At 46.6% G+C, this 22140-nt stretch overlaps 1 protein-coding gene and 1 pseudogene across 1 annotated transcript; one reads left to right on the top strand and one right to left on the bottom strand.

The window, feature by feature from the left end:
* Nucleotides 1-280: 280 nt before the first annotated feature.
* On the top strand, nt 281-9307 carry LOC132585792 (free fatty acid receptor 2-like; annotated as a pseudogene).
* A 10802-nt stretch (nt 9308-20109) lies between these two features.
* Nucleotides 20110-20730, bottom strand: LOC132585791 (free fatty acid receptor 2-like). The gene has a single exon (XM_060257673.1). It carries the CDS (start codon nt 20728-20730, stop codon nt 20110-20112), a length of 621 nt encoding a protein of 206 aa, XP_060113656.1.
* Between the last annotated feature and the right edge of the window lie 1410 nt (nt 20731-22140).

The following is a 22140-nucleotide window of genomic DNA, read 5'->3' as shown; positions in this document are numbered from 1 at the left end:
ATGACGCATGCTATAATGAAGGTTGTACAGGCGAGACCCAAACCCATTTCAGTTAAATGTCTCTGACTGAAGTCGCATTAACCACAGCCAGTGTTGCACAGTAATTATAGTGCTGGCTTAGTTTCTGGGAAACCACAGTTCAAATTCCCACTCTGCCATGTATGCCACCTTGAATTCCTCAAAATAAGGGCAGGGTTTAAAGGGGGAAGGTATGACAGGAAGGTTTTAGAGAGAAGTTCTCTGATTTCACATACTTTCCCGTTTATCTGACGTTCGCTAGATGATGCATCTTACTGACAGTCAAGCTCCAGAAGTAGGGTTTGCAAAGAAGGGGAAAGGTTTTGCTTTTGTTTCATAGAAAGGCATGGTGTGATTTTTTCATCCCTGCACATTTCACCCCTGGTTGCAGTCAGGTTGCCAGCTGGTACAAAGAAGGCAATAGATCAAGATGGGCAGCTGTGTCAGTCTGTCTGTAGCAGTAGAAAAAAGCAAGAGTCCAGTAGCACCTTTAAGACTTGAATCAAGAAACCAAAAAGGTTAACCGCAAGCCAATGTAGGGCCAATAATTAAAAACTATACGTGAAACCTAAATATTATCAGAAATACATTCAGGGGCTAGAAAAATCGCAGCAACGTTTGAGGCCAAGGCAGTAGAAAACAGCATTGTGTGCTGCCATGAAGTCACATCCAGTTGCACACCTGGCATAAGGTTCAAGCACTCTCCCAAACCCCCATAGTAAAACTCGTCAAGATTTGAGACACTCCTAGAGCATCATATAATTCTGTGACGTCTCTTCTTGGTACACAGTTGAAAGTGACACTATGACATTACGGAGTGCCAGTTCCCTCAGTTCCCATTTTTGCTTCAGCTGTCCATAAAGTGGTGGTGGGAGCCAGGAGTGTGTGGGAGGCTGTGCTCACTGACAGGAAATGAGGGAGCTCTAACAGGGCTGATCTGAAAGTTGGGAGCTGCAGGTATGGCTTGTGCTAGAAGATCAAGGAGGTTTGCCAAGTCCACTTCAAGAAATATCTGGGAACTTTGGGGGTGGAACCAGGAGGCTTTGGGGGTGGAGCCAGGAAACATTAGAGGTGGAGCCAGGGGCAATGCTGTGACAAGCATAATTGAACTCCAAAGGAAGTTCTGCCCATCACATTTAAAGGGGACCCACATCTTTTAAATGCCTTCCTTCCATTGAAAATAATGGATAGGAGCACCTTCTTTGGGGGCTCATAGAATTGGTCCAATCTTTTTGAAACTGGAGGATATTTTGGGAAGAGGCACTGGATGCTATGCTGAAAATTTGGTGCATCTACCTCAAAAACTAGTCCCCCAGAGCTCCAGATACCTGCAGATCAATTCTCCATTATACCCTATGGGAAACAGACTCCATAGGGAATAATGGAGTGCCCAGCAGACACTTCCCTCCCTCCCCCCACTTTCTGATGACCCTGAAGCAGAGGGAGGGCCTTCAAACCGGGGAATCTCTCGCCCCCACCTGGAAGTTGGCAGCCCTAGGATCAAGCTTTACTATTACAGCTATTTCTTTCTTAAACTGGAAACATGAAGCCACTTTAGAAATTACTAGACTATCAAGATCTTTTTTTTCTGTTCTGACTAACAGTGGGTCTCCAGAGACTTTCCTATTGCCTCCTGTGTACTTTTAATTGGATTTGTCTTAGACTGAACATGGGAGGTTTTCAATGCAAAGCAGACGCTCTACCACAGAGTGTTTCTCCATAACAGCTGAAACGGAACTCTAATACACCCGTTTATGCTCTGAACTGCAGATTCCAGATGGAAACTCTTTCTGGAATGCAGTCATAACAGTGCAAATTTTAAGAACAGGAGAATGAGAATTCATATCGCAAATTTTGATCTTATCGGCTTTTTGATCTTTGGTGGTTCACGGTAACATGCTCCACGTTGATTTTGCCTTCTCCAAGTGTGAAGTGGACATGGGATGCTTCCCTTTTGTGCCATTTATATTTCAAGCCAAATTTCAGTTCCATTAAACATCCTGCTTGTCAGTCTTCATTGTCGTGAGAGTCAAAGGTGTATAAATGGTGTAACTGAAAACATGAAGTGACAATTCCTGCGATGAAAACAGATGAAATGAAAAACTCACAACCCCCCGACCTAAAACAATTCTTGTTCCTGGAGCAACCAGAGAATTCATCATTGTTCTTTAAAAAAAAACAACCACTTTGTTGTTGTGATGAGGCTAGAGTTGTTCAGGCACAAGGGATGGTCTATAGAGTCCTAGAAACGTGAAGTCTGCCATCACTCTGGATTTGGGGTCCCAGCCTGCTTCTGTTGTCTGTTTACATGTTTTATTTTACCCCCTCGAGCCAAGTTAAGGAGGAGGAAATTGTTTGTGAAACCCCAAAAGATTTCCAGATCAAAGGAAGAAAATCCATATCTAGGTGAGCCATTTTGAAGATAAGTGGCCCAGCCAGCGTGGCACTGGATTTTGAGTCTCACAGTGCAATCTAACAAGAGTTACAACCATCGAGCTCATTTTTGAATCCTAGAGTTACTAATTTGATTTCAAGGTCATGCATGGCCAAGCAGTGGGAATTGGTCAAGGTCCCCTCATCCATAGCCTCATGCCCAGGTTTTCCTCATTCACACCCAACATTTCCTTCTGGGATTTGCAACTTGGGAGGCAGGCAACCCTCTCCTGAGCATGTCTTTAGCCCAGGGACTGCAAGTTGCTGATAGAGTTTGCAGAAGTGCAGCAGTACATCCAACTGGGAACCCAAAGAGTCACTTCCTTTCTTTTAATCTGATTCAAGTTCTTTGAATACAAGTCTTGAGTAGTCAAAAACCCATCTGTTAAGTAGCATCATCTGGACACAACACTAAACCAATAAAAAAATCTTGCACCAGCAAGGGAAAGGTTTGGAAATTTGTCAGATAAGGGGAGCAAAACTAGCTTGATGAGGCAAAGATGAAAAATTCTCTAGGTGCTGTGTTAAAAACCTATTTCTAAGGCTAAAATCAAGAGTACACTCCAACAAAGTGCATACTAAAGTACCAATTTTCCCCTGAGAACAATCACAAAGGTGGTCTGATCTTCTTAATCTTCCCTTCGTAACAGGACTGGGTGGCACATTCAGTAAAAAGAGTCTGTTGTGTCTTGGGATCGAGCTGTGTTCTGCACACCCAGAAGTCAACTTCTCCATCGTTACAAGCACATAGCCTCATCCTGTGGCAAAAACATACATAATACACTTTTATTGGTATAAAAACATGAATAATTACATGTAGTTATCAGCACATATATGCGTAAATCTGATAAATATCATAAATAAGAATATAAAACAGGATATTCTAAGATAAACAGTGATAGCATGTCAAATATAAAATACCAAAAGAAAACAAGCGTCTTTTAGTTTGTTAAGATCTACTGGTGTGTTTCAATTTTGATTTTATAAGCTTCTGCTGAAAACTTTGGTGGTTTCAAGATTTACACCACCCTCTAAAAGCATTTTCTCATCAGTGAGGTTATTATTTGGAAGATATTTAGATAGAAATAGACTGTGCTGGGAAGCAAGTAAAGGGCACTTCAAAATAATATGGGACAGGGAGTCAAGAGTTCCCAATTCACATGGGCAGAGCCTTTTTTGAAAGGGGTATTTGCCTAAATCTGCTATGGCCAGTGCCGGATTAAACCCTGTGGAGGCCCCTGGGCAGTCAAAATCTTGGGGGCTCGCACATTATCTCACCGTCTGAGCCCCCGCCCCACTGCCCATGGCCCCCACTGCAGCCTGCAGGCCCCTTCTCAAAAGCCCCTTTCACTAAGCTGCAGGGGAGAGGCGGAAAGAGGCAAACTTGGCAATAACACCAGCAGCAGCCTCACCAGGCAAGCTGGGCAAAGAGCAGCTCAGTTGCTGGCTGTGCGTTTAGGCTGGGAGGGCTGCGAGCAGGGGGGAAACTGTGGGAAAAGTTGGCCCGGAGCCACTAAAGGTGTGGAGCCCATAGGCCAGTGCCTGCTTGGCCTGATGGTTAATCCAGCTCTGGCTATGGCAAAAACAAATCACAGGACTCAAGCTGTGGATTTGCTAATTTGGTTGCTGACCATGAACAATTGTTGTGTGTGTTTTGCATTCACCTTGGCTTGAGCCCTGTGATAGCTGATGCCAGCCACTCTGGCACTTAAGGCCATTGTCACCTCTTGTCCTGGCCCCTGGTTGTGTTCCATTTCCTCTGCCTTCTCCAGTCTCTTCTCATTGTTTGTCAAGCTGCCCAGGGAATAGCTGTATTTTTTAGCCCACTTCGATTAGGCAAAGGATGGGAGGATGTTTACAAGCTCCTAGCTTGACCTGCTGTGAGCACATTGCAAGGAAATGGCTTGGTGGGGATCAGTTGGTCCTTGTTGGGTCAGCACTTAGCCACCTTTGGTGGTTGCTACTCGGAGTCTTAATGGCAGGTAGAGCTGAGAAGCTGCCTCCTTCCTGTTTGCACTCTGCAAACTAGGCAGACTGTCCTATGTAATGCTCTGCTGGGAACTGAAGCTCCCCGTGTTGAAAGAACAGAGAAACGGCCCTTGTTAAAACCACAGCTGTGGAGAAGTGCTTACTTTCTGACCTCTCTGGAATGGAGCGCTAGATAGCTGTCAGAACCTTCTATTCTCAAGGGGAGGAAGGTGCCCTCTGCTGGAGCAGTGGAAGAATGCGAGCAAGTAACATTTGCTATGCATCTATCTTTCGATGAGCGTTTCAAAGAGGAACATATGCCTCATGCTCAAGGAATGAGGAGCTGAAGTCTGTGCCCTTGCAAAAAAAAAAATATAGCAGAAAACTGGGTAAAGTTTTCAAGAGTGGGACTCTCAGAAAAGGGAACTGGAACAAAGGACTGGAACAGACACAAAAAGGAATTGGAATGTAATCGCTTAAAATGACAAACAGAAGAGTTCTTGCCTGGCTTCAGAGAGCTATGCACGTGTCTATGCACATCAACTCCGTTCCATGTTTGGCTCTCAGCAGGAAAAAGAACCCTCTGGGGTTCTATCAACCTTGAGGCAGCCAGAGGCACAAGCTCCTGCATATATTGGACCAAAATCTTGGTTGTCCTCAGGCCTCAGATTCAGCAGGAGCTCACAGGAGCACAGCTCCTGGACCTTTCTGACGGCTCCCCCTCTTTCTCCCCACCGACCTTGTCCTTTGAATAGCAGGTGCAGCTGCATAACAATCCCTGAATTAGGAGTGCAGCCAGCCACCAGGGGCTTCGCCACACTCCCAGCAGCCCCTGGTGAAGCCCATGCCACCCTTTCTCCACTTCTTATGTGATTTTGGGTGGCAGGTGGCTTGGTGGCTTTTTGACTGTGGGAGGGGAGGTGACCCAGGAGACCCCCAGGCAAGTGAGGCCTGCTTGGGCTGGCTGGATTTCTAAGAGAGTTCTGACAAAATTGTAACTGGTCCACAGTCTTGCTGGATTCCAGCTTTATTCTGTGCTACAGACTAATATGGCTACACATCTCAAATTATATTAGCACTAGGTATTACTAGGTAATGTATATATCTATTCCCTTTGTTCCTGGGAATCCTGTTGCAGCTTCTGAAGAAGTTTCCTGTCTGGAAAACAAATTGCACCTCATGAGCTATCTTTCCACAGATGATTGTGACTGAGATGTGTCCCAGATTGCATTTTCTGTTCATATGGGTCAATGTAATGTAATGTAATGTAAAATTTTATTTATATCCCGCCCTCCCCCGCCGAACCAGGCTCAGGGCGGCTAACAGCATTTCAAGTAAACAATACAATAATAAAAACATTAAATTCACATTAAAATTCACATTAAAAACCAGTCAATAGTCAATAATTAATTAAAACATTCCTAAATTAACACTGGCGGTAAACGTTATTAATCTGGCGGTAAACATTAAATTTAGTTATTGGTGAACGCCTGTTTGAAGAGGGCGGTCTTGCAGGCCCTGCGGAACTGGTCTAAGTTCCGCAGAGCCCGCACCTCCTCTGGGAGTTGGTTCCAGAGTTGTGGGGCCGCAACGGAAAAGGCCCGAGTGCGGGTGCTTTGAAGTTTAACTTCTTTTGGCCCAGGGATATTCAGTCTGCTTTTCCCCACTGACCTCAGTGCTCTCTGGGGCTCATATGGGGAGAGATGGTCCCTCAGGTAGGTCGGTCCTTGGCCATATAGGGCTTTAAAGGTTATGACCAGCACTTTGTACTGGATCCGGTATACGATTGGCAGCCAGTGCAGTCCGCGCAGCCCCGGCCGTATATGTTCCCATCTTGGGAGACCAAGTAACAGCCTGGCCGCCGCGTTCTGAACTAGCTGCAGCTCCCGGGTCCGGTACAGAGGCAGCCCCATGTAGAGAGCGTTACAGTAGTGCAATCTTGAGGTGACCGTCGCGTGGATCACCATTGCTAGGTCCCGACGCTCTAGGAAAGGGGCCAGCTGCCTCACCCGCCTCAGGTGGAAGAATGCTGATTTGGCAGTGGCTGTTATCTGGGCCTCCATTGATAATGAAGGCTCTAGTAAGACGCCCAGGCTCTTCACCGGCTGCGCCGTCTTCAGCGGCGCCTCGTCAAAGGCCGGGAGAGATATTTCCTTCCCCAGAGTGCCACGACCCACATGGAGAACCTCTGTCTTCGCTGGATTTAACTTCAGCCCACTCAGTCTAAGCCACGTTGCAACTGCCTGCAAAGCCCGGTCCAGGTTCCCCGGGGCGGAGGCGGGCCGGCCGTCCATTAGTAGATAGAGCTGGGTGTCATCTGCATATTGATGGCAACCCAGCCCAAATCTCCGGGCAATCTGGGCGAGGGGGCGCATATAGATGTTGAATAACATCGGGGAGAGAACTGCTCCCTGGGGCACCCCACAGTCTAGTGTGCGCCTCTGGGATCGCTCACCCCCAATCGCCACCCTCTGTCCCCGACCCATGAGGAAGGAGGAGAGCCATTGTAAGGCCAGCCCCTCAACCCCTATGTCGGCGAGGCGGTGGATCAGCAACCGATGGTCAACTGTATCAAATGCAGCCGACAGATCTAATAACATCAGTATTGCTGCACCGCCTCGATCCAGTTGCCCCTGGAGGTCATCCACCAAGGCGACCAGGACCGTCTCCGTCCCGTGGCCCGGCCGGAAGCCAGACTGGCACGGGTCTAAGACAGAAGCGTCATCTAGAAATCTCTGTAGCTGCAACGCCACTGCCCTCTCGATAATTTTACCTAAAAATGGTAAATTGGACACCGGTCGGTAGTTTGCCAATTCGACCGGGTCTGCTGTAGGTTTTTTCAAGAGGGGGCGGACCAAGGCCTCTTTCAGAGGCATTGGAAAATGCCCCTCTAGGAGGGATCTATTTATGATGTCCCGTAGGGGACATCTAAGCTCCCTCTGGCAGGATTTAATCAGCCAAGAGGGGCAAGGGTCCAAATCACATGTTGTTGGGCGAGCAGCAGAGAGAATTCCATCAACTTCCTCCAGGCTGAGTGGGTCGAAGTGGTCCAGTACTAAATCTGAAGACAGGCGCGGAGCCTCAGTTTCACTTACTGTGTCTAATGTGATAGGCAGGTCTTGGCGGAGCGATGAGATTTTATCTGCAAAATATTTTGCAAATGCCTCACAGCCTATTTCTAATTCCCTAATATTTGGTTTGCCTTGTGGCAATGTTATAAGATCTCCAATTACTCTAAACAATTGTGCTGGGCGCGATTTTGCAGATGCAATCTTGGCTGCAAAGTATTCTTTCTTTGCAGCCTTGACTGCCATCTCATAAGACCTCATAAGCGTTCTATAGGATGTTCTCGTCGCTTCGTCCCGAGTATGCCTCCACCGTCTCTCTAGTCGTCTGAGCCCTTGCTTCAGCTGGCGTAACTCCAAGGTATACCATGGTGCCAGCCTCTTGCGAGGGCGCAGAGGGCGCCGAGGTGCAATTTCATCGATAGCCCTGGATAGCCCTGGATAGCTGGCCATCGATAGCCCTGGATAGCTGGCTCTGCCAGACTTCCACCAGGTCATCGAGGGAATTGCCAGTGGGCCAGGGATCCCTCAGGGCTGTTTGGAACCGTTCCGGGTCCATCAAGCCCCGGGGGCGAGCCAAAATAGGCTCGCCGCCCATACAATGTGAAGAGTGAGAAAATGGAACTAGTGTCCCCAAGGATTTTTTTTTGAGCAGGAACACACAGGAACGCAGTTCTGGCTGGCTGGGCATCAGGTGATGTGGCCTAATGTGTAAATGAGTTCCTGCTGGGCTTTTTCTGCAAAAGAGCCCTGTGTGAAACAATGGTGATGTCAGGGGGTGTGGCCTAATATGCAAATGAGCTCCTGCTTGGTTTTTTTTCTACAAAAAATAGCCCTGAGTGTCCCACAGGAACAAGGAAGTGACATAGGACTTCACCAGAATCCTTTCCAATGTGCTGAAGTTCTGGGAAAGATGGAAATCTTCCCCCAGTTTCAATAGTTCAGGTTTTTTTCAGAAAATAAGATTTTTTGACTGATAAACCTTTTTCACTGAAATCAGAACATTTCAGGAAAAAAAAAACAAAAAATGTTGAATGGGAAAAGCTGGGAAGTGTTTGTTTCCCTTGGGTTTCCCTTTGAAAGTTAGGAAACACGTTCCCTTACTTATCTAATGGTGCTTCCCTTCCTTTACAGAAGCTGAGAGGATGACCAGCCATACAGTTGTTCTTCCTATCAACATCATCACTTTCCTACCAATCTCCAGTCCCCGTACACATTCCTGGTGAATGTGTGCAAAAACCCAGACCCTGTAGACACACCCTGGCTCAACTTAGCATTGTGCTTCTTGTTTATCTTCCACTTGAAATGGTGGAGGCTGCCACAGGGGGGAGTGGCCTTTCCCCAACATTCTCTGCACCACCAGTAGCTGCATCTTCCACTGTAGCATCTACATCAGCATTCTTCTCACAGCAATCAGTATGGACCATTTCCTGGAGGCTGCATTTCCCATTAAGTGCAAGTTGCAATGAGAGCTGGCCTACACAGTAGTGGCCGGCATCTTCATCTGTTTTGCTTGTTGGTCCCCACTGCAGCAGTGTCTGTATAGTCAGATCCATGAGCACTAATAAAAATGAAACATTTCAGCTCCCCCCCCCCCCAGTAACGCGGTGTGTTTTAAGGATTTTTATGAACAGCAGAAGATCATCTGCCCCTTCTGGTTTGAAACCTGCATCGTCCTCTTTTGCATCCCTTTCATCCTCATCCTTTCCTGCTATGTCAGTGTGATCTGCATCCTGGACTCCCTGTCCGAGGTCCAAGGTCAGTGCGAGCAACACTGCAAGGGCCTGCTTGTGGTGACTTGGCTCCTTGGAAGTTTTCACTGAGGGTTCAGTATGCTGATGTATCTGTTGCGATTTTCTTTGGCCCCTGTAATCTCACCCACATTTTGAGAGTCATACATTATGCAGATACAGGATCAGGAGGTCCAGGAGTGTATAGAATGGATTCTGTGCAGGCTAAAGATACCAAACTCTTTGGGCCTCTTCAGCTGATGCTCCTCTATCTGTGTTCTATCTGGAGAGCCAGTTTGGTGTAGTGGTTAAGTGTGTGGACTCTTATCTGGGAGAACCGGGTTTGATTCCCCACTCCTCCACTTGCAGCTGCTGGCATGGCCTTGGGTCAGCCATGGCTCTCGCAGGAGTTGTCCATGAAAGGGCAGCTGCTGTGAGAGCCCTCTCCAGCCCCACCCACCTCACAGGGTGTCTGTTGTGGGAGAGGAAGGTAAAGGAGATTGTGAGCCGCTCTGAGACTCTCCGGAGTGGAGGGCAGGATATAAATCCAATATCATCTTCTTAATCTTCTTCTTCTTCTTAGCTTGGTGTGGATTGGATTTACAGGGTCCAAGTTATGCCTCCCCAAAAGAAGGTGCTCCCAGGCCTTGAATTCAGCAGGAGCTCACAGAAGCGCAGCTCCTGAACCTTTCTAATGGTTCCCCCTCCTCCTCCTCCACACCTATCTACCTTGTCCATTGAATAGTAGGTGCAGCTGCATAACAATCCCTGCATTAGGAGAGCAGGCAGCCAGCCAGACACCAGATGCCTCAGCAGCCCTCATTATCCCCCGGAGAAACCTGTGCCACTCTTTCTCCACTTCTTATGTGATTTTGGGCAACAGGTGGCTTGCTGGCCTCTTGACTGTGGAGGGGGGGCAGCCTAGGAGAGCTCCAGGTGAGCAAGGCCTGCTTGAGTTGTCTGGATTTCTAGCCAGCCCAAGCAGGCCTCACTTGCCCGACGTTCTCCTTTCTTGCATCAGGATGCTTTTGGCTGGTGGGGGGTGGCATATGCTAATGAGTTATGCTAATGAGCTCCACAACCTATTTTTCTACAAAACAACCCCTGGGTGCCCCTATCCTCTATTGTTGCCAACAACAACCAAAAAGCAAGGGCAAGAAAAGTCCAGCAGAACAGAATCAAAGTCTCAATTAATCTTTGCACTTTTCCAAGCACAGCAGAACCAGTGCAATGTGCCCAGCAGAACCAGTGCCACTGTGGCAGTACAAAACTAACAGGACTAAGGTCAAGCCAGAGAATCTCTGCAATATAAGGAAGGCATTTTTTGCTAGCCCAGTAGAACCAGTGCAATGTACAGAGTGCCTAGCACTACAGTGCAATGAAAGAGTACCCAGCAGAATCCAATGCCATTGTTGTATTGCCAGCTTTAAAAGTCAAGTCTCAAAGTAGAATCACAAGAAATCCAAGTAAGGGGAGGGGGGTTTTGCAAGCCCAGCACAACAAGTTACAATGTGCAGAATGCCCAGCAGAACCCAGTGCCACTGTGTCAATGCAAGCAAAAGATAAATAATGCCAAACCAGAGAATCCCTGAAGTATAAAGTGAAAAGGAGGGAACTTTTTTTCAAGCCCAGCACAACCACTTCAGTGTACAGAATGCTCAGCAGAACCTGGTACCACTGTGGCACTGCCAGCTGAAATTGACTTATCTCAAAGCACAGAGTTACAACAAATCCAAGGGGGAGATTTCACAAGCTCTGTGCAAGCTTGTGAAAGGAGCACAAAGCGATGCTGAAAAAGGGAAGGGGAGCCCTCTTGAAACTGACTAGACTAGCTTGAAACTGACTCCCCTGTTGCTTTGAAATTTGGTAAACATTTAGAATGAACAGAGACGATCTGTCTGGAAATGTATCCTTTCATGAACTGGCACAAACCTCCGTGAACAGCTTAAAAGTTTGTGGAAAGTCTGTGCTGGTTGAGCAGCCATGAATTTCACTTAATGAACCCCGAACCAGCCAAAATTTGTCATGACCTTTAGTTTCTTAGCTGGTTCGTGCCCATCCCTAGTCACCCACTCTCAGCCTAACCTGTCTCAAGGGCTGTTTGAGGATAAAATGGGGGATAGGGATACCAATGCCTGCTGCATTGAAGTACCTGAAAGACAAGTGGGATAACAATGTACTATTAGGCAAAGGTATGTTTTAATAGGCCAATGGATTCTTGTAATGGAAGACTGAGTTATTTGAACAAGGGGGTTTCTGGATGTGTCAGTGTATTTTCATTATAGGCTGTTTGTGGGATTTCTGTGAATAAATGTGACTTCCTAGTTTCATTGGGCTGTGCTTGTACTAGGGCAAGAGATGAAGATAAGATGTGTGAGCTAAAGATAGTGCTTGGTACTCAGAAGATGCCACTTCCTACACTGTTGGTGGCGATAGAAATGCCAGCTCTTCCCTCAGCCGTTGCAGCAACCAGCTGGTAATCATAGATCTCAGTGCACTCTGAAAGGTTCCATCTTTGGATATCTACAGACTGAACTGCTGACAAAACAGAAATCAGCCTCAGGGTTCCCTTTCCCTGGTCGGCTGGAAACCCTTTCTGCACATTACCTCATAGGTTTCATTACACTTTACTATTTATCAGAGGTCATTTTGTAGAAAAATAGGTGGTGGAGCTCATCCAGGGATTGCTATGCAGCTGCACCTAATATTCAGTGGACAAGATGGGAAGGAGGAAGTAGAACTACCAGAAAGCTTCAGGAGCTGTGCTCCTGTGAGCTCCCACTGAATTCGAGGCCTGCTATTTATTCGTTTTATATAGTCACACCTTGCTTTTCTACCCAATGTGGACTCATAGTGGCTTACAACACTGTCCTCCTTTCTCCACTGAGGAAGAAAAGAAGATGAGATTGGATTTATACCTCACCCTTCACTACCTGAAGGAGTCTCAATGAGGCTTACAATCTCCTTTCCCTTCCCCTCCCCACAACAAACACCATGTGAGCACTTGACTGCCACCCCAGACAAGCCACCCCACTGCCCCTAACTTTCCACCCACTGTGTGCCCTTCCTCCCTCCCCACCAGTGTGTGGCAGCAGGCCCCAGTTGGCATGCTGGAGTGCGCCCACTGCCATGCTGCACCACTGCCCCTACCTGCTGCTGGGTGCCCTCACCACTTTTCCAGGGAGGAAGGGAAGCGAAGGCAGGGGCTGGCCTGTTCCTCTCTGACAGCAATGAGCAAAGCTTGAGTCTGGAGGCCGGGAAGAGAAAGGAAGAGGCGGAGTGGCAGTGGAGAAGAGCTGAGAGCTTCCTTCCTGCCTCGCTGCCTCTTACCTTGCCGCCAGCTGGAGCAGCGAAGATCAAGGTTATTTACCATCTGAGTCCTTGTAATGTCCCCAATATGATCTGAGAATGTCTCTCATAAGCCACATTGTGTTGCCAGCCTCTTTTGTTCCAGGGAATGGAGAAACCACTAAGTTTCAAATTATCAAACAGTTCTCAAATTTCAGTCATACATATATTCCATAGCAAAATGCAAAACCATACATAACAGTCATTCACAATATTCAACAGGTTTAGTCATATGCCAGTTTATACAATTATTTCATCATCTTTCCATTGTCCCCCCACCCCAATCCCTTGGGTTCATAATACAAATCATCAATAAGTCCACAGTTTTCCAATAAGGGGATAGAGCAGGACACTGAATACACTCCATTTAACAGCCTGAAAAACGAGGAAGATTTGAATTGAAACTTCTTGGAATATCTGGAATGGGCAGGGGTGGAATTCTAGCAGGAGCTCCTTTGCATATTAGACCACACACCCCTGATGTAGCCAATCCTCCAAGAGCTTACAAAGAAGAGCCACGTAAGCTCTTGGAGGACTGGCTACATCAGGAGGCATGGCCTAATATGCAAAGGAGCTCCTGCTAGAATTCCACCCCTGGGAATGGGTATCTTATGAAAGCTGAACGTAAATCCAGTCTCCTCCTCCTCCTCCTCCTCCTCCTCCTCCTCCTCTTCTTCTTCTTCTTCTTCTTCTTCTTCCTCTCATTGTTCTCTCTTGCTTGTAGCCTCCAGGTGGTGGCTGTAGCTATCCTGGGATTACAACTGACTGACCTCCAGGTGACAAAGATCAATTCAACTGGAAGAAATGGTAACTTTGGAAGGAGGACTCCATGGCATTATAGCCCACTGCAGTTCCTCCCCTTCTCAAAACCCACCCTCCTCAGGTTCCACCAACCAAAATCTCCAGGTGTGTCCCAACCCATTGCTGGCAATCCTACAAACTGCTGGGTGAATTTGGGTCAGTCGCACGGTCTCTGCCTAACCTCCCCTTCACCGAATGTTGTGAGGATAAAATGGGGGGCAGGAGGACAAGAAGAGAGGAGTAACAATGTGCTAGAGAGATGGACACATGTTTTTATAGGGCAACCAAATATTATCATTAGTCACGCCAGACTCCAGCTAGGACCTGGGAATCTCTCAGAATTACACCCATAGACTAGAGATCAGTTCTGCTGCATCAGTTCTGCTGGAGGAAATGGATGCTTTAGAAGGTGGACTTTGCGGCATTGTACCCCACTAAAGTCCCTGTTCCCTCTACGTTCCATCCCCAGATCTCCAGAAGTTTCCCAACCGAAATCTGGCAACCCTACCTGCCAGCTTCTGCACGTGGCCAGGGGGACCTGGTGACCCTAATATTGGTAATGGAAGATTAAGAGTTGGTTATTTGAACAAGGTGTTTTCTGGACATGTACATGTCCTTTCAGTGTTATGGAAAGAACATACCTCAGATATAAAAGTGTGACATTTTTGTTAATAACAGAGCTTTTTTTGTAGCAGGAACTCCTTTGCATATTAGGCCACACACCCCTGATGTAGCCAATCCTCCAAGAGCTTCCAGTAGGCCCTGCAATAAGAGCTCTGTAAGGATTGGCTACTTCAGGGGTGTGTATCCTAATATACAAAGGAGTTTCTACAACAAAAAAGCCCTAGTAAATAGCATAAGAACCAGGACTTTTTTTGAGCAGGAACGCACAGGAATTCAGTTCCATCTGGCTTGACATCATGAGGTGTGGCCTAATATGCAGATGTGTTCCTGCTGGGCTTTTTCTACAAAGAAAAGCCCTGTGTGAAACAATGGTGATGTCAGGGGGTGTGGCCTAATAAGCAAATAAGTTCCTGTTGGGCTTGTTCAGAGGTCGTTCTGTAGAAAAATAGGTGGTGGAGCTCATCCAGGGATTGTAATGCAGCTGCACCTACTATTCAATGGATAAAGTGGGAAGGAGGAGGTGGAACTCTCAGAAAGGTCAGCAGCTGTGCTCCTGTGAGCTCCCATTGAATCCGAGGCCTAGCCTTTTCTACAAAAAATGTCTTGATAAGAATGTAAAAAGAGTCATATTGGAGCAGACCAAAGGCCCATCTAGTCCAGCATTTTGTTCACATCATGGTCAACCAGCTACCTCTATGTAGCCCACAAACAGGACACAAATGTGCCTTTCCAGTTTTGTTCAGCTCTGCTTGTATTGGTGCAGAAGAGGAGATGAAAATAAGATGCACAGGCTAAACATAGTGCCCCATAGACAGGAAATAGCCCTTCCTGGATTGTGAATCGGCAGTGGTAGAGGTGTCAGCTTTTCCATCAGTCATTGCCGCTGCTGGGCCTCTAGCAACCCCTAGCAGCGATTAGCCCGCAATTACAAATCTTGGGCTCAGAAAAGTTCCATCTTCAGACTGTGCCGTCCCTTTAAATGTGATGGCCAGAACTCCCTTTGGAGTTCAATTATGCTTGTCACAGCCTTGATCTTGGCTCCACCCCTAATGTCTCCTGGCTCCACCCCCAAAGTCTCCTGGCTCCACCCCCAAAGTCCCCAGATATTTCTTGAATTGGACTTGGCAACCCTACCCAGCCAGGGCTTTTTTTTTTTGTAGCAGAAACTCCTTTGCATATTAGGCCACACAACTCTGATGGAGCCAATCCTCCAAGAACTTAAAGTAGGCCCTGTACTAAAAGCCCTGTAAGCTCTTGGAGGATTGGCTACACCAAAGGAGTTCCAGCTACAAAGACAGCCCTGGCCCCACCTGGCAGTCCACAGGAGCCACAAGGGGACACAGACTTTGAAAACCACCATTGCACGATTCCAGATTTCCCCCCTTTACGCCCACTGCTTCATCACGCAGGAGGGTGAAATGTCATCCATGCAAGAATTCACCTCCAGACTGCAACTATTGTAACCGCTGTGTGTCCCTGGATAGAAGCCCAGCTGCAAAACGAGCACAAAGCAGTAGACAAGAGCACCTTTAAGACCAACTAAGATTTATTCAGAATGTAAGCTTTCGTATGCTCTTAAGCAGACTTCATCAGACAGCAGAAGGGAGAGGGGCTGGAGAAAGGATTCAATGAGCTCCCAGCAGAGGGCACTCAAGCTCCTAGTTAATACTAATAGTTAATACTAATAGCTTACTAACTCACTCCCTGAAAGTACGGTAAGTCACGCCTAGAGCCATGAAGCTAAGAAGACTGAGGTGATAGAAGGAAGATCTTTCTTTGCGACAGGAAGGCACAGTGAAGTAATCCCAAGGGCAGGGTGGGGGGGAGGTTACTTAAACTTAGGACGTGAGGAAGAATGCACTTTTCCATCTGCGACAGCTCTGTTGATGGGCACAGCCATGATGGATTAAGCTTTTACCTAGGGCCATCATCTTGCCTGGGTAGCAGATACAGTGGAGGGAAGACCCAACCATGAGAAATTAGGCAACGATGAACTTTGAACGACTGCGTCTTCAAGTAAAGCAAGCTTCCTCTAGGAAGTACCTAGTGCAGGGAAAGAGGACTGCATGTTTCTACCTTTTCTTTGTTCCCCAACTCATCCCAAAAGCTTAAACACAACATGTGTATTCTTTTATTCATTCATCATGGTTGATCTCATCTGTTCTCAGAAACTAAGTAGAGTTGGTCCTGGTGAATACTTTCATGAGAAACTACCAAGAAAGCCCAGGGTTGCTTCACAGGGGCAAGCGATAACAAACCACCTCTGAATGTCTCTCTTGCTTTGAAAACTCTATGGCAGGGGTGTCAAGCTCATTAGTTATGAGGGCCAGATCTGATATAAATGAGACCTTGTCGGGCCGGGCCATTCGTGTCATAAAATGTAATGTCAGATAGCAGAGATAAACTTTATAAAAGACACAGACAAATACAATTTTTTGGAAAAAAAAACCTTAAAACATAATTAAAACATTAGCACTCGTCGGTCTTAAAGGTGCTTTATTTGAATCTCTCCCATGGGATCCAGGGAACTGGGCAAAGGAAGCTCTGTCTCTTTCCTTCCTTCCCCAGGGGACCAGGAGGGGGAGAAACCTCAATCAATAGAAGGAAGAGAGGCTTGGCTCAGTAGCTCTGCTGTGCAATTGAGAGAGCCTGGCAAAGCAAGCTATCCCTTCCCCCCCAAGGGAGGAGACCCAGCAGATGGAGAAAATAGAAGCTTTGCTCTGTAGTGCCTGTGCAATTGAGCAAGCCTGGCAAAGCAAGCTGTGATGTAAAAGGAAGCAAAAGAGAGGGAGAAGGAGGCAGATGTCAGCCAGTTGCTTGGGGGCCTGATAGGAGCCCTCCAGTGGCCTGATTTGGCTCCCAGACCTCATGTTTGACACCCCTGCTCTATGGGATCATCTCACCACAAATTGGCTATGCCTAAAAGGCACTTTCCTCCAGCACCATTTCCGTTTTGAACTCTGTCAATCTGATCTCTGGACATTCACCACATCTCTTTGGTTGTGCTATCTCAAGCGCGGTATCAGGGACGGGCAACAATGTAGTTCTCCATCCTTGGAGCACAACGCTCTAAATCCTGAAGCTGTGATAGATTGCCCCTGCACCTGCATGTAGGAGCACAGCAGGACATCCAGAAGCTAAATGGGGCCTCTAAATGGCAACACAAGTACAGAGCAACAGATAGAAGACGCTGTATGGAAGGTAAGATTGCAAAGCTAAGCCTGGCAACAGGCAGGGTGGTTGGGGATGGAGACACATGGGATGGTCTAGCCCAGGGGTGGCCAACGGTAGCTCTCCAGATGTTTTTTGCCTACAACTCCCATCAGCCCCAGCCAGCATGGCCAATGGCTGGGGCTGATGGGAGTTGTAGGCAAAAAACATCTGGAGAGCTACCATTGGCACCCCTGGTCTAAACAAGGCTTTTTTGTAGCAGGAACTCCTTTGCATATTAGGTTACAGCCCCTTGATGTAGCCAATCCTCCAAGAGCTTACAGGGCTCTTCTTACAGGGTCTACTGTAAGCTCTTGAAGGATTGGCTATATCGGGGGTGGGGGTGGCCTAATACGCAAAGGAGTTCCTGCTACAAAAAAGCCCTAGTAATCTAGGGTTCCTAGAATTCACTAGATTCCCAAGAGTTACTGCTGTTTCCTCCAGACTTTCTCTGGAAGTGACATCATCATACTCACAATCAGGAGTCATTTCGTAGAAAAAGACGTGCTGGAGCTCATTTGCATAGCTCATTTGCATATGCCACACACCCCTGGCATCACCGGAAGGTGTACTAAATTATAACTTATAATTTGCAAAATTGAACTCTTCCATCAGGCCTATAACAACTAACGTGGGAGGAAGGTACCACTGTTATGTTCTGTCGCTGAACAATATCATCTGTAAGATCACTGATTTTTAGATGCTGCACTGTTATATAAGTAATATAAGGCAGGGGTGGCCAATGGTAGCGTTCTAGATGTTTTTTGCCTACAACTCCCATCAGCCCCAGCCAGCATGGCCAATGGCTGGGGCTGATGGGAGTTGTAGGCAAAAACATCTGTAGAGCTACCGTTGGCCACCCCTGATATAAGGAATAAAGCATTGAGATATGGAGAAGTCAACATTGTTACAAAACCTTTTTATAGCACCTAATAATGTACTTTTTGAATTGTGTATATATGTTTTATTCTTTTATAATTATATTTACATTGTTTTATCATGACTGTTAGCCACCCAGAGTCCGCTCACAGAGTGGGCGGCATACAAATCTAAAGTAAATAAATAAAATACCAGTGCAGCATCTAAGAATGCGACTTGGATTTTCATTGTCATAATAAATCCTTACTCCCATCGTACTTTTAAAATTACTTTCTCCTATATGGCCACAGTGGCATGATGAAGATTTCCATCTGTAAGCTTTAGATGTTTTGGTTATTTTCCCATTTTTGGCAGGAGAAAATATTAGAAAGTTTGTCAGCTCTTAGACTTCGGCAAAATTCTCACAGGGGATTTGAACAATGGAGCCTAGAAGCAAGTATTTTTGGGGGAGGGGGGGTAAGAAAGAAAGAACACAATAAAATTTAGAGCTTCTGGAGCTCTGTTCCTGTGAGCTCCTACCCAAAATGAGGCCTGGTCACAATGCTGGTGATTTTTTTTTCTATTCCCCACCACAACCACAGCTTAGAGTGCCAAGGAGAAACAGGAGCTCAAGGCAAAGTTCCCCTGCCCCAACTAGAGAATTTAGAACAGGAGTGGCCAAACTGTGGCTCAGGAGCCATATGTGGCTCTTTCACAGATTTTGTGTGGCTTCTGAAGCCCCCATCACCTCATGGGCTGGCTTGGAGAAATTATTTGTCCCTTTAAATCACTTATCCCAGTCAAGCCAGCCAGTGCCTTGGAGAAGGCATTGAAAGTTTTCACCTCTCCCTCCATCCTCCTCCCCCCAATCTATTTCCTTCCTTCCTTCCTTCCTTCCTTCCTTCCTTCCTTCCTTCCTTCCTTCCTTCCTTCCTTCCTTCCTTCCTTCCTTCCTTCCTTCCTTCCTTCCTTCTTTCCTTCCTTCATCTGATGTTCATGTCTCATAGCTCTCAAACATCTGACATTTATTTTATGTGGCTCTTACGTTGAGCAAGTTTGGTCATCCCTGATTTAGAACTAAGTGGGAGCATGGGGAAATAAACTGCAAATCTGAAAATGGAAACATCTCACCATGTCAATAGGTAAATGTACAAAATAAAGTTTTTACTGGAATTCATGTGAATTCTTACAAAAATATTTTTTGCACTCAAATACAAATGCCACACTCAAATACAACATGCCACCATCCACCAAGGTTCAAAAATACAATTTCTACAGGCTTTCTATTGAGTATTCCATATGTATGTGTAATTAGACAAGTAAAGTCCTCACTCCAACTCTCCAAAATGCCCCAATATGGTCCTTATTGCTCTGTTTCGGATGAATCTTTTTCCAGAAAATATTTTGATTTTACTTTTTCAAGAAAATATTTTACTTCTGAAAGGAAGTTGACTGAAGCTGTGTTCCTTCGATTTCTAATGCTGCTTCTCAGTCAGTATGGAGTATCCAATTCTATATGCTCTCTCTGGGAATCTCTAGTAATTTCCTGTCATTTACTTCATGGAATGCAGTAGTCATACTAACATTCCGTCCTCTCTTAATGAGAGCCTTGGCCATCTCTTGCACTATACCCAATAAGGGAGCTGGCAAGCAGTTCTAGCCTCTTCTTGTGCCTTATAGTACCAGGAAGATCTGGCAAAACCAGCCAAGGAAGCTTTTCTCACAGCACAGGAACATTTCCTTATCACATTTTCATGTCTCTAGTCAGGGGTCATTTCACAGGAAAAGAGGTGCCAGAGCTCATTAGCACAACTCATTTGCATATGCCACAGACCCTTGACATCACTGCAAAGTGTACTAAATTATATCAGCTCAGCATCTACCTGAAAATGCTTCTTGAATTATAATGGTCATAAGAAAACCTTCCTCCCATCATGCTTTTTAAATTACTTTCTCCTCTGTGGCCACAGTGGCATGATGAAGATTGCCATCTGTCTGCTTTATGTTTTGGTTGTTTTCCCATTGTTTGGTGGGGGAAAATATTAAAAGGTTTGTCAAAGGGAATTCAGGATGCAGAAAATGTTCACATAGCAGAAGAGTGTGATGGTGAAAGGGGGGCAGAAGAAGACAAGGCACAGCTCCAGACGGAGAGAGAAGACAACATGGAGCTGCTCAGGGGAGAAATTCTCAAAGCAACGGGAGCTATTAGCTGAGTACGGAATGCTCTCGTTGGAGCCTCCATGCCTGAAAATGTAGACAATGCTGCAATGGAAGAAACCCAACAACCAGAGCACGATGATGACCACTAGAGCATAGACAGGCCTGCGATGCAACTTGTATTTGATGGGATATGCAACACCTAGGTAGCGGTCCACACTGATTGTCATGAGGGAAGGGATGCTTTGGTACATACTTCCGTAGAAGCAGCAACTGGTGAGAGGGCAGAAGGAAGGGGGGAGAGGCCAGGTCATGTGGAAAGAGACCTCCACCATCTTGAAGGGCAGAAAAAGCAGAAGGAGAATATCAGAAATGGTCAAGTTGAACAAGAGGAGGTCTATGGGGGTTGGCTTGCGGCACAGTTTCACCAGGAGCGTGTAGAAGGCCAGAAGGTTGGATGGGACACCGATCAGGAAGGTAAAGATGAAGACAGCGAGGACAACAGTCTCTGAGGCCATCCTCTCAGCTTCTGCAAGGGAAAGAAGGGATCATCAGCTATGGCAGGGGTGGCCAACGGTAGCTCTCCAGATGTTTTTTGCCTACAACTCCCATCAGCCCCAGCCATTGACCATGCTGGCTGGGGCTGATGGGAGTTGTAGGCAAAAACATCTGGAGAGCTACCGTTGGCCACCCCTGTGCTATGGAATAAAGGCAGGCAATTCCTTTCCTACATCTAATAAGGAAATCTGAAGTGAAGACTAAGAGTTCACTTGTGGTCTTCTGCGTTATTCAGCAAAGGCTATTCCCTCTCCCATGGGACTTTAATTCTGCTCTGTAGTCATAGCAAAAAATATTTAACCCAAACATTAGACATGACATACTTCGGTGGTTTTTACACTTCCTATCTTTGTCAAACAGTTTCCAATAGCTTATCAGCCACAGAATCCGCAGGTGTCGCACAGGATGCTGGTTAATGTTCTAGGGCATCTGTTGCCCACTCACCCCTCAATTGAAACACCACACAAGTTATGGGTTAAACCAGGGGTGGAATTCTAGCAGCAGCTGCTTTGCATATTAGGCCACACCCCCTGATGTAGCCAAGCCTCCAAGAGCTTACAAAAAAGAGCCTTGTAAGCTCTTGGAGGATTGGCTACATCAAGGGTATGTGGCCTAATATGCAAAGGAGCTCCTGCTAGAATTCCACCCCTGACTTAAACTAGGAATTTTATTTACATATAAGCTGATCTGCACCATTTCATTACATTTAAAGCATGGGTTGCATTGAGCTTGCAAGGCAAGCTTCCTAACAGGGCAAACCCTCCCTGGCTCAGTGCATGAGTGGGGGGGCACATCCCTGCCCACAACTGCAAAGCCTTAAGGCTCGTCATATGCTTCCCCAACCCCAAAGAGGCCCCCAATTGGGTCACCTGGACTTAGGGCTGTCAGGTCCAACTCAGGAAATATCTGAGGACTTTGGGGGTGGAGCCAGGAGACTTTGGGGGTGAAGCCAGGAGCAAGGTTGTGACAAGCATGGTTGAACTCCAAGGTAGGGTTGCCAGGTGTGTGGTTGGAAAATACCTGGAGGCTTTGGGGTGGATCCTGTAGAGAGGTGCTGGAGAAGATTCTTGAGAATCCCTTGAACTGCAAGATCAAATCAGTCAGTCCTAAGGGAAATCAACCCTGACTGTTTCCTGGAAGGTCAGATGGTGACGCTGAAGCTCAAATGCTTTGGCCACCCAATGAGAAGGGAGCACTCACTGGAGAAGATGCTGATTCTGGGAAAGACAGAAGGCAAAAGAAGAAGGAGACAGCAAAGATGAGATGGGTGGATAGCATAACTGATGTAACTAACACAAATTTGAGCAGACTTCGGAGGATGGTGGAAGACAGGAAGGCCTGATATGACTTGGTCCATGGGGTCACAAAAG

The sequence above is a fragment of the Heteronotia binoei genome, chromosome 17 (assembly GCF_032191835.1).
Source record: "Heteronotia binoei isolate CCM8104 ecotype False Entrance Well chromosome 17, APGP_CSIRO_Hbin_v1, whole genome shotgun sequence".
Lineage (NCBI taxonomy): Eukaryota > Metazoa > Chordata > Lepidosauria > Squamata > Gekkonidae > Heteronotia > Heteronotia binoei.
This window is presented reverse-complemented; position numbering and strand designations above follow the sequence as displayed.

Coding starts and splice junctions, on each gene's coding strand:
- LOC132585791 (XM_060257673.1), bottom strand. CDS start 20,730: ATGGCCTCAGAGACTGTTGTCCTCGCTGTCTTCATCTTTACCTTCCTG.